The sequence below is a fragment of the Papaver somniferum genome, chromosome 9 (genome assembly GCF_003573695.1).
Source record: "Papaver somniferum cultivar HN1 chromosome 9, ASM357369v1, whole genome shotgun sequence".
NCBI lineage: Eukaryota > Viridiplantae > Streptophyta > Magnoliopsida > Ranunculales > Papaveraceae > Papaver > Papaver somniferum.
In genome coordinates, this window is record NC_039366.1 from 156784037 (window position 1) to 156797328 (window position 13292).

The following is a 13292-nucleotide window of genomic DNA, read 5'->3' on the forward strand; positions in this document are numbered from 1 at the left end:
AAACATCGACTCTAAATCTTTGCCAAGGTAGATTTTATAAAGAATTATATGTAAATCACAAGCATGACACATCAAAAGTACCTAAGACTAAGCATGCGACATCAAACGAAATCATAAATCAATTATAATAGTGCAAATAGTCATAAAGGAATTAAATAGAATTACCCCATGGGTGAAAAACAGCTTCGTCCGTCGTCCCAGCGATGGGGAATAGCTTCTCATGATGAAAACACACTCAAAAAGATAACTCATAGCTCAAATGGTGTTTTTATTGGAAAAATAGTAGAAAACAGAGATTTGCAATGGTATAAAGGCGTTGCAAAATGAACTGTTACAAAGAACGATAAATGGGAAATGTCACTGTCACTGTAACAAATACAACGATTAAGCATGTGTCGTTGTCACTGTTGATGAACGACTGTTCTTTGGCGTCTTATGTTCTTCGTTCTCTCCTTCAATGGCAGAAGCAGAGACAAGCTCTGCAACTTCCTGTTCTATGCTCTGTTTCCTCCCCTCACTCTTCATAACCATATCTTCTTCACCAATACCCTATATATACTCGACAGGACAAACAATCTCCCCTCATAACTCCAAATCTTCTCGTAATGAATTCCGTATAAGTCACGAGAATAATTTTTTTAATCTCTTCTTCTTCACGCGTCAAAAACATCTTGCAAACTTCAGCACGATCCTACACGTCCTTATACCGAGTCAAACACCTTCCAGACTCACGCCACAACCAACTATATCCCAAAATATGTCGAGATATCTTCAACGTAGGAATACTTGCCCTGTTTTCTTCTATCCGACGATGTGGCCCAGGTTTAACGGTTTTAATGGACTTACCAGTCCGGTTTAGCCACAAAGGGCCCAATCTGATCGATAGTTGTACTTGAATCCTCCTAAAACGCCTCCAAATCCAAAACAGGGATGATCGGCTTTTCAAAAGAAAGACGTAACTTCCTGATTTCTTCGATCTCAAACACCAGCCAATTATAACCTAAAAACTCGATCATACCATGCATGTTAGTCTTCAACAGACCTTCTCATGCAATTTCAGCAATTGAATCTCCTTGAATCTCCTCCAACATAGGAACCCTAATTTTGTCGGTGTCTGCACTATTTTCCCGCCGAAATTGAAATTTGAATTTGAGAAGAAGGTGCCCCTTATCCTGCTGCTGGGGTGCGAATAGTAATTTGGGTGCCCCTTAGTAGTTGAGGTGCCCCTTATCCAAAGTGGGGGTCCGTATAGCAACTGTCCTTTGAGGGTTCCCCGAGCAACTTTTCGAGCCGAATTTTCCAACAATATTTATTTCCAAAAAATACCTACAAACACACAAAACACCATAATAAGGACGAAAATGAGTACTAACAATATGAAACATTGAGGACAAAAATAGACACATAAATGTGTCTATCAATCGGTCTGGCTTCACAATCCCAATGAAGTCTTTAAGTCGTTAACCTGGTTTAGAAGAAGAAACCAAAGGTTAAAGGAGAATCTACTCTAGCTATGCAACTAGTATCACACGTAAGGTGTGGGGATTAGGTTTCCCAGTTGCTAGAGTTCTCCCTTATATAGTTTTCAAATCAGGGTTTTGAATCAATGTTAGCTTGGTAACAAAGCATTCAATATTCACCGTTAGATGAAAACCTGATTAGATTCAAGCTAATATTTCTCAACCGTTGGATCGAAAACTTAGCTTGTTACACAAAAATGAAATGTCTAATTTTGGGTTTGCGAACTGTTCCCAAACATTAACATTTGTTGTAGCCAAAAATATTTTTAGTTTTTGAAAGATCTGCGGCAGCTATTTGTTGAAGTATGTGGGAAAGACGTAATTTAAGAGATCTTAAGCTCTTTCCAACGATTTAAATGAGAAATATTTTATACCAACTGAGCTTACTGGTGTTACTCTGCAAATATGAATTTCATTTGGAGTAGTGGTGTGTTATCTAGGATCATCAACAGATCTGGTGGGTTTTGGGATGTGAATTGAAATTGGTCTAACTGAAATTCTTGAAAAAATAACAGCATAACCCCTGCATCAACCCCTGTAGTTTGTAAGAAGTGAAGATACGTTATATATTTCGTTGTTGTCGTATAAGTCTGTAGATTTGTCATTTGATCCATACTTCTCACAACTTTTAGTCGTCCTTCCCAAGCAAAGTAAAATGTGCTCATTTTTCAATGTTATGTAGCTCGTGTTTGAGGTGGATTCTAGGTTCTTTCATAACAACGACATACTTCTTTTACCAGGATTTGTAAACCTCGTGTAGTCATTTGCAGGAATTTACATTCTTAATCTATACTTCCACTTTGCTCTGGAGCAATGTTTGTATCTGTTCTTTATTTTTATTTTTTGCTAGTGTTGGGATGTTTCACAGAAGTTAATGTCTTGATATGTTTTATGTTTCTGCAAATCAATCTGTATTTCTGCTTATCATTCTCGTACTGTCATTCCTATAACTTCTCTTATGGATAGCGAATGTCGTTATCATTGCTGAATGTTACTATACCAAGGTTTTAACATTGAGTAGCATTTTCCTGACTATTTTTCATTTATATGAAAATTCTGGATGAGACAAGCACAGTTCTCAACAATTCACATAGGGAGCAAACATATATGGCCATCAGACTCAGGTACCCAGTTTAATTTATACCACCGTCTAAAGCAGTTACCCATTTTAATCTATATGACCATCGGCCGGCAGACCTAATTTATTTTATACTACATGGAGGTATGAAACTTTTTTGTTTTGGTATTTTTTTTTATTTAGGAAGTTTAGTTCATGTACTCTTAAAATTAAAACTATTAGAACATTATCACATTAAGGAATGACAATACTCTCTGACACATTTGTTGGTACCGTTATACAGACATGGGAGGGTTAAAAAATGGTTCTGGTGAAGGCGATGAGGACTTTTGGTGGACTTCCCTTGGTGCAGTAGTAGATGGTGAAGGAGAGGATGTAAGTGGGTTAACAACTAGAGATAGTAATGGTGAAGGTCAGGAAATTGGTGGTGTAGGGAGATGGAGATGAAGGCGGAGTTCTAATAATAGATAAAACAACAAATGTCAGTTCAAAAATGTAAACTTTGACATTCTTAGAAAAATAGACCTCAAACTCAACTTAGTCTTGGTGCGACCACCAAAAACTCGACCATTCCTTTCTTTCCAGAGCTCCCAAGTAATTCCGATTGATAATGTTTGTAATTTTGCATTGTTCGAATATGCACAAGTCAGTTTAACAGAATACTCTTTTCATATGTAAGTTTAATGGACTACTCATCTCACTTGTATGATTATGGCAAATTTGCACAAAGATTCTTTATTTCTTTTCGAATGAAGATGTACGGTGTTTTACGCATCTATATGAAACTTGGTAATTGTATGTACAGAACATATACAGTGGTCATGATGAAATGGTGGTGATGGATCGTAGTAGAACATATACAGTGGTCATCTAATACAGATGGGTCCTCAATTGTACGCCATGTATACAACCAGAATTTGACAACGAAATTCAACTAATTATCGTTTCTATGTAACAAAAAACACCATTAAAAAGATTAGATTATGTAATAAAAAACACCATTAAAAAATATCAGTAAAGAGTTTCTATAAAATTATTCGGGTAAGCCGTAAGCATGGTACAAAGATACCTCAGTACCTTACTGAATAGTCTCGGCTAGTCTTGCAGAAATTCCAGAGGTGCCAATTCAGCTTCAGAGTCTAATGACCTTCGGTCCTTCACCAAAGAAGAATGGGGATCTTCGTCCTTCTCGACGGGTACAACTTCGATTCTCTGAGCAGGTAATTCAGAAAAACTCCTCTGCAACCTTCTTCTAGATGGGGTCACAGCCTTCGGCGTCGAGACTTTCTTCTCAATTTGAAGAACTGGTCTCTCAATAGACTCAAACTCCTCTTTTATTTGATTAATCGCAGCAAACAACTCTTTAACCCTTGGCTCATTTTTCCTGGACCATCACACATTATGATGAACATTTTATAAATGGGTTTGTCTTTGTAAATCTTGAGAGTTGAGAGTAACACATACTTCATTAACAATAAGATGCTAGTTCTTGTTTATATTAAAATCAATAACGATACCATGATAGATTTTCCTGTTGGGCAAAGAACTGCTCTTTAATGTCATCCACAACACTGAAAGTTGTCACCATCTGCGAAGAAGTACAGAAGGTGCATTAAACATATACATTAGAAATCAATTTTACAACGGGGAATATGAGCGTGAACTCTCAGAGGTAGCAAAAGGGGAAGTTCATCCATGCTTGATTGGAAATCATTTCTAAATCGCACATATTGAAGACTAGAGAAAAACAATTCGAACTTCCTTCAGAAGTAGGAGAAGATGGCAATGTACCTTCGATTCAAAATCCAGATATTCCTCTTCAAGTCTTTTGCGTGAGCTTGTTACTACAGGATTGTCACTATTTCCCCTAAGAGACTTCTCTTCCCTGCAAAAGAACAGGACATAAAAATTTATGTAAGACGGGGTCGTCTCTTCTGTCTTCTCTATTTCTCTTTTTCCTATTCATTTTTGTCTATTAGCAATATAAAGAGGTTAGCATATCGCCTTAACTTATGAGACCACTTGGGCATGAAAAAGCATTACCCTTGATTCAAAACCTTCAAGTTATTCACGACAATCCTGATGTTGTTGATAAGAGGCCCCAACTCTACCTGTTAAGGAAAAAATGTGGCATAATAGTAAGATAAAAAGAAAGAGAATAAATTGACGACATAATGACGATAAGCAATTTTATTTTATTTTTTAAAGCAATGATAGGCAATTTGAAAAAGATTACAGATCCAAGAAAATTGATACTTTGATGGTTTAATGGAGTACCTCATACGCAGAAAGATAACAAATGACCAACTTCAGAAACTGATCACCATATTTCGCCAATTCCTCACTTCGCATGTTAAAAAAGTAAAGGATCAGCGTATGTGCAAGGATACATTAAATAGTGAAACATGGTTGAAAATATATCAACTAGAATTGAATACAAGACTTTCACTACATAGCAGGGCTTAAAAGAACATAACCACCGATAATTGCCAAACAAAAAGTAGACAGACTATCAGGCATACTTTGCCTGCTCATCCTTTTGCTCTGTATGTGATGTCTGCAGATCCCAAGTCTCTTCCAGGAAACTGATCCATGTATTAACAACATCAGCTTCTGCTCTATAAGAAGATATTGATCTCGATAGCTCATCTTCCTAAGATCCAAAGGAATATTTGAAGGGGAAATCATCAGATCTTTAACAATGCAAAGGGACACAAAATATTACTCACTGATATTTGTAACATAGGCACGTATCAGACCTTTGTTTTTAAGTGCGCAACAATTTGATCGCTAGCTTCATCAAACTGCTCTCTCTCTTCCCTGACATTGCGAAGGCGTGCACGAGTAGCAGTTAAGGAACCATTGACCTGTAATGGGTGCCCATTATATATTATGTTTCTACCCCATCATCTATATTGATGGTACATACTTAAGTTTCTTTATACTAGCCGTTATGAAATCGTAACAGTAAGTATAGAGTGTGCATGCTTCATGGTTGCCCTTATGTTAACCCATCTAAACTCACTTGCTAAGAACAATTAACTATACAAAGTCGATTGCCACTGGAGTTCGCTCTTTAAAGGACATTTTCAAACATTAACAATAGTTTTAAGCCCGTTGTCATCAAGTGCATCGAAACTTGCACTATATAAGATGACTTGAAAGAGGAGATATACCTTTTGCAATTCAGCTTCAAGTTCTTCCTTTTGCTTCTCAAGAGCTGAAATCTCAGTAGCCAGTTCCTGCAAAAGAGGCATGAAATGTAGCTCTGAGTATATTTCCTATGGACCAAAAGACCGCCAAAGCCCAAAAAAGGGACGCAATATAAGTGGCGCCAGGTTTATATCCTTGATAACAGACCCCCCAGTAAAACAACATTTAACTAGCCAACCATAGAGACTTTCTTATTTACCATGTAATCTTTTTGTGAATATAAAATAAAAAAATTAAGAAAAGAAGTGGTTGATCCTGATGAATAAACTCACAACAGATGCATAGACAATCAGTTCCTACATCTAAAAAGTGTGATCGTACACTCAGGAATGGTCTAATGCAATAATCAAAAAGCAAAACCAAAAAATAACTCATGGCAGTCAAAACTAAGACGGAAAAACTACTCTACAAGAACGTGTACCTTCTCAGCTTCACTAACTTCACTAACTTTAGCCACACGAAAGCTAAGGGCCTCTTCTTTGTGAATCCTGCTTAAAACAAGGCAAAGAAAGTGTCACAATCTTCTAGATTGTCAAACTTGAGAAGGAAAATATTTTATCATCTTTAAACAGCAACAACTTATGAAACTACTACAAATTAACTTCGACTACGTTTCACATATTTATAAAGTTTGACTACACACATAAAGACAGAGTAACAATACCATTCTGCATGTTTATTAGAGGTAGAAAGTTCAAAATGTAAACTCATGATAAGGTAAGTCATAATGTAAATAAAATTTTAGGATTATTCATGCTAGCAGATCATACTTCTACTTTCTTTCTTTTTCTTTACTTTTATCATTATTCTAAACTATAATTATTGCCTGCTCACAGTATGACAATACCAGTGGATATGTTTGTTAGAGGCAGAAAGTTCAAAAAGTAAAGTCATGATAAGGTAGGTCAGAATGTCATTAAGATCATTCGCGCTCTGAGATCATACTTCTAATTTTGTTTACCTCTTTTAATCATCAGATTTTTTTTATTTCAAATTATAGCACCATTGCACATTCAGATTGTTTTAAAGATTTTAGAATTTTTCAATCTTTAAATCATACTTCAACATTCTTATTGTTTTTCCTTCTTTCAATCATATTTCTAATTCTCAAGTATTTCCACCCAGTTAATCTATATCTGAGAAGAAACAATTTGCATCACGCAAAAAGAATAAAAAAAATTGAAGGTTACACGATTTACCAACTTCAGACCTGTGATCAGATATACGTTTTTCGGCTTTCATGGTTGAGTTAGCAAGAGATTCTGATATGACCTTCAACTTATCAACCTGTACAGCAATCAGCAAATAAAATTTACCAAACACAACCAAAACAATGAAATTCTCATTAACAGGATTAGTTAGGATAATACTTTTGCCATTCAGAACTTGTTGTTTGTAATTCACAGTGGGCTTTACTTAAGATGTAACAATACCCCTGGTAAGATATCTTTTGTTACAATAGATGCAGAAGTATTCAAGTATTGAAGTATTTCTTTCTTGTACCAGAGTCGTTATTAATCTTTCCGTCAGTGATAAGAATAGATAACTATACTGAGAACAGTCGCATGTCCAGTGAAGATGAGAAGCAGTCGTCAAGAAAAAACAAAATAAATGTAACCTTATTTGAAAGAATGACTACAGGTACTACTGGGAAGTACAGTTCACTCTACATCTTAGTTGAAAGAATAACTACAGGTGAGAGCAGGTGACACCTAACCAGCAAACAACTAGCAGGGTTATTCTTAATTCAAACTCAAAATTTCTACACTTGGCCGTGAAAATACATACTAACAGCCTAATTGGTGTTACAGCAGGAATCTTTGTGATTGCTAGATCCACCTGAGTATTTTTTTACATTATCTTCGCAATCAATAAAAATAGAGCCCTGGACTCTTATAAAGGAGAAAAACTTCCCTACTGCAACGAGATGGTTGGAAGGATGCAAGGACCACTCTCTTACAACACAAAAAGATAGGAGAACAGAAATGTACAAGGTCATGAATACATGACTTACGAAATTAAATTACAAGATTAATTGGAAAAGGAATGAAAAAAGGAAAAAGAGAGCATAAAAGAGAGCATGCCTTTTGAGAATGAGTCACAGGTGAGTCCCCATTGTTTAGGGATTTCTTCTTTAGTAGAAGAGTTTCCATTCTGGAACAAAGTCGGATATCTGCCAGTGGTTCTTTTATCGCCTGCAGAGGGAAGCATGTGGATATAACCATTATCAAGCATAGCTTTAAATCAAATAAGTTGGACCAGCCATAAGGTCTTCCATGATGGAATAGTGTGAAGCTGCACTTCTGGAAAAGTATACCTATAATGGTGTTATCTTCCAGAGCTTCTTACCAAATTGTATGTTTCAAGAATAGAATATCTATACGAACACCATTTTCTTTCATACATGAAACATAATATTCAGTTATTCACTAAATGTTAGAGCTGTAATCGTGTTTTCTATTTTTATTTTCGAAAAAGAATGCTGTATATCAGTCAATAAACTGCAGAGAAGACAACCACAACAAGCAGATGCGAAAATTGGATGTAAAATCATACTTGCTATAGCAAAACCCTCTATTTATTACGATAAGCATTTAACAAAAAACACTAAAGCATGCTAAAAAAAATCTAAGCATCGAAGAGTTGGATTGTAATTTCCACAGAAGATTATATTCCTATATAATCTAACATGATAAGAAACTACAAGAAACCTCAAAGCATGTGCAACAACATGTCACAAGAGAACCTGATCCATCAAAACAGTTGCATTATGCTGTGGGTGACTAAATCCAGCTTACCTCAACTGACGCAATAGCTGTTTTGTCAGATGATTCATCATCTTCATTAGGAAGCAAGGCGGAAACTTTCATTGACTCGAGCTTTTTTTGTAGATTTGAGGCTTCAGCATCTATTCTGAGATCAAGAAGTAAACTTAAAAGAAAAGTAGAAGAGGAACTCAACATTAACAACTTAACCACAAACACATCCGCAAGGCACTTTATTTAGATTTAACTCGGCCATGTATGTGCAAAGCATAAACAAACTTAACCAGCCAAAGAACGGACACCTGAACCTTTGATACAATTCTTGATACGTACAAATCAGCCTCACTCATCAGTGTTCAAGGAAGATTGAGTTAATAAGACCATTTAATCAAATTATCAAGTAAGTATCGCCTAAGCGTTCTTGCACAGCCATTTGCTATAATCTGGTCCAGGGCCACCTTAATCATCTACATTTTTGATATAACTTTCTACTATATAGTACTTGTTACAACTAAAACATTGTGATTTAGTGTTAAAGGGTTAGAGGACTTCACACCTCATTCCCTTGAGAAATATCAAAATAGAGAAGTGACCTAAACTTCATATTTCTACTTATTATGCGGATATTTCATAAAGCTTACTGAATATATAACTTTCGCAAAAATCCGTTTGTATTTTGAAAGATATAAAGGTGTAAAGTTTTTTTAATTTATTTTCAAAATAATGAAATTTTTATAAATACATAAAGATAGACTTAATAGTTAATACACTTTTCACCTCAAAAGCATATGCAGTGTTAGTTGTTATCAGTTGATGATGTTGTAAGTATTTTGTGGGGGACCCAAAATCCCCCTTGACTTTATGTAGTTCAACTTCTGAAAAGAGAGAATTTTTAAGCACCTCGCAATATCAGCATTTAACTTCAACCCCGATATTGCACTCTGTGCAAATTGAAGCAATTCTTCCCGCTTAACCTAAATAAAAAACATTGACAAACCCATAAGACTTCACGTACCACGTAATTGTTCTTAACATTTTTGAGTAATAACTTATATATATATGCATATATCACATCCCTGAATAATTCTCCACGGGAAAAACAGATACTTTTATAAAATGCTTGAACTGGAATACCATCAATATAAAACTCTCACAAAAAATTGCATAAACCATATGTACGTGCATCAAGAAAATTAATCGGCTTATGAAATGAATTTTTGCGCTACATTTGCAACTTATCACAGTATTAAAAAAATTGATCAGTCAAGTTGGTGTTGATAGACCTATTTCATAAAATATAGGGACGCTGACTCGTGGTTATGGAACTATCATAGAGGATCTAATACTACATAATCAGCAAAAAAATCAGTGACATCCTAAAAATGGTTCAAGTAATATTTACCAACACTTCATCTTGGTAGCAAACAAATGCTCTTGCCAGTTCTTGTATGTTGCGCATGATTGCATTGTGAACCTCCTTCCCTCCTGTAAGGCAAAGACTAAAGCCAACCCAAGGTTACACTTTATAAACTATTTTTCTGGCTCAGAATCACTAAAGCCACACGCACTCCAATTCTGAGTGAGATGAATTACTGAGGAAGTAAATACTAATACCAAATTACATGTAACTATCTTTCCTAGCAATTCATTGCATAGGCTGTTTAGTGTTGGATAGGGGATGTTCAGAGTAAGGCAGTGTAGGACTATAACAGAGATATATTGTGGGGAATGATTGGCTCTTTTACCAAATTCTTTTCTCTTTTCACTAAAATTATTGCTCTGTTCCAAAAGAAAATTGAATGAGAATTGATAAGGATGATTGATGAGACCTACCATGGGATTAAGAGTACACTCACAAAAGAAAGCAATGTGTATTTGTGTTATAAAAACAACAAGAATTGAACTCTACCAGCACTCCGATTCTAGGTGAGATGAATTACTGAGGAAGTATAGACGAGTTTCAACCACAGGTTATGAGTATCACCAACCAATGACTTTACCATGGTACTAGAGTGGCACCTACTAAACTAGTACCACCATTATTGGCATAGAAATCCTTTAACTGCACAATTGAATTGGGAAACCGTGAAGACAAGGGTCCAAGAACATTAACTTTTTTTTTTGATAAATCAGGATTTATTGTACTATAAGACCTAAAGCTATGGTGTATGCTATGGCCTTCCTGACCTTCAAATGAACAAGTACATAGTCCAATAGATGTTAAATGTAGAAGTGTTAATGACATCTAGCAAATATTTGTTTCCTTCCCTTAACATATCTGTATATATAATCCAGTTTGCATGGTGTGGATATTCATCTAGCATTAAACACACAAACAAAATTTACAACAGATCCTAATTCTCTAGCCAGGAAGTTTTAGGGCCAGCGAAGTGCAAATATAAAACAGAAAAACGATATTGAGGAAACTCACCCAAAAATCTCCAAAAGTAAAGTAACTTCTTCCTCATCTGGTTTTTCAAGTATCTGAATAATAGAAAAGATTTAACCTGTGGTTAACCTCCGTCATTAGCAAGTACAAACTCAAACGGTTGTCCAAAGAAACAATTTCAGTCCCCGTTCTTCAAAATGTTTTCTAATAATAATATAGTGCCTTGATTACCAAAAGAATGCAAATGGTTAAGATGTAGTACATGTCGCCGTTCCCTACCAAGGCAAGTTTTCAAACTATAATGCTTTGCAAACAAGTGTGCATGGGTAAAAAATACATAAAAATGGTACAACTCTACAGCATCTGTAAAAAAATACAGCATAACCTTTTCTGAAGGCTGGGCCCATCTGAAAACGAAGTCCTGAAATCGTCAATATATATACAAGGACTCACCTTGGCTTTTCAAGCTCGTATGAAAACAACCAGCCAAAAAATGCCATAAAAGGGACAACATCTCTGTGTTGGGTCATGTAGCAATTGCACTCTAAGGGTACCCAAAGATATCATAGAGACATTACACAATGCAACTACCAACACAATTCCATCTGTTTTATATCATACTGAAGACCAACCGCATGTACATAACTCACCATAGATAATATCATACCCTCAAGAGCTTGACTATGCAGAAACACATCTTGGAAATTCACAGGTTCTACCATATCAGAATCATAATAAAGAACCTATCCAAAACAAACAAATGCAACGGATATTAGCTACACTGGACTTTTCAACCAAAATGGAAACAACCACAGTAAAAAAAAGAAACAAGGCAAAGAAACTTTACCCACCAGAGGAGGTCTTTTAGGAGAATCCTTGGATTCATTATAATCCTGAGGTTCACTACTTGTTGGCTTTTCATCAAGAGAATCTCCAGATATTCTTTCAATTTCTTTTAACGCAACCAACCATCGTCTCAATAGTTGTACTCTCTCAATCCCTCTGCACGAAACGGATATCTCTTCTAATCCCTTTATAGTTTGCTTATAACTTTTCAAATTTCGAGTTCCCTGCAACATTTTAACATTATAAGCCTGATATAATGGCATTTTCCCGACTAATTACGAGAATTAATTAATTTTGACAGGAATCAATGCTTTTGAGGATGATAATGCAAGAAAAATCATTACAATGCAATCTTGGACAAATTAAGAAATCCGAAAGAGTAATAGAGTTTTAGAAGGATTATTACAATGCGATCCTGAAAAATTCTCGCTCCACCAGCAACAGCTTGACCAGCATGTTGAACAACAGTATCGGCGTAATCACGAACATATCGAGTTAGATTGTTTTTGCCACTAACCTCAACAGCTTTATTAACAGCAGTCCTAAGCCAAGACATTACCACCACCACCGCTAACCACAATCTGTATCGATTTCTAGGCACACCTTTGATTACGAGACGGTAATGGAGGAGACAAATAATTTTGATTCTTCACAAAAAAGAATATGAGAGAGAAAAGAAATGTTGAATGAATGGTTAATTCAAAGAAGAGAAAATTGGAATTCTTCTCCATCTAATCTAAATCTCTAATAAATTAAAAATGGGAAGTAGATGAAGAAGGAGTCAGCGATCTCTCCCGCGTTATCGATGTCCTTCCTTCTTTGGATGGAATAAAAAACTAAACTCAGATGCTCTTGAGTTATTTGCGTCTTCTATTTCGGAAGTGGGTGTTTTGTAGTCCGATACCATAGTTTTAGAATTTTAACCATGGTTCGCACCGTACTAGCTGTCACGCCTGCGATGCACCTGGCAGATTTCTGGCACAAGCGTAATCCGGCAACGACGTGGTTTAGTGAATTAAGCTTTGTACATAATTGTTCCAGCCTTATAAGTTTGTACCAATGCAAACAACACTCACATAGTTCTGCAACGGAAGTTTTTCGGCCTTTTTTCCTTCTCTTATCTTCTCAAATGCTTACTATAAAGCACTCAAACATTGCCATACATTCACTAACACAATCAACTAACCAAGAACACTTAGAAAATGACACAGTTAACCCATTTTATTGCATCAAAGGAAAGATATACGAAATTTGCCCACTTAGGGAGTTACACAGACTTGTTCCTCTTGAACCAAGCCTTTACCTCACCAAAACTCTCTCAATTTGAGTCTCACAATCAACTCCGTAAGCCTACTGAAATTCTAATGCCTTTACACTATTTACACAATGGTTACAATGGCCAAAAATTGTGCACAACACTTACACACGCATGGGACAGCCATTTGTCTCATAAGGCAGTTTCATAACCGTCAATAACTGTA

At 35.8% G+C, this 13292-nt stretch overlaps 1 protein-coding gene across 2 annotated transcripts; it reads right to left on the reverse strand.

Annotated features, from left to right (window-relative positions):
- Positions 1 to 3370: 3370 nt before the first annotated feature.
- On the reverse strand, positions 3371 to 12669 carry LOC113310964 (EH domain-containing and endocytosis protein 1-like). 2 transcript variants are annotated; one of them, XM_026559790.1, is made up of 18 exons: positions 12218 to 12669; positions 11817 to 12035; positions 11616 to 11708; positions 11008 to 11060; positions 9979 to 10075; positions 9477 to 9550; positions 8610 to 8724; positions 7896 to 8006; positions 7022 to 7098; positions 6233 to 6299; positions 5775 to 5840; positions 5358 to 5465; positions 5121 to 5251; positions 4876 to 4942; positions 4642 to 4709; positions 4390 to 4483; positions 4116 to 4186; positions 3373 to 3982 (listed from the first exon to the last, which is right to left on the reverse strand). In XM_026559790.1, the coding sequence occupies exons 1-18, from the start codon at positions 12365 to 12367 to the stop codon at positions 3694 to 3696; spliced, it is 1950 nt and encodes a 649-aa protein (XP_026415575.1). In that variant the 5' UTR covers positions 12368 to 12669; the 3' UTR covers positions 3373 to 3693. The 2 variants fall into 2 exon arrangements, with proteins under 2 accessions (XP_026415576.1, XP_026415575.1); XM_026559791.1 differs by lacking the exon at positions 12218 to 12669 and having other exon boundaries at positions 3371 to 3982; positions 11633 to 11708; positions 11817 to 11959.
- Between the last annotated feature and the right edge of the window lie 623 nt (positions 12670 to 13292).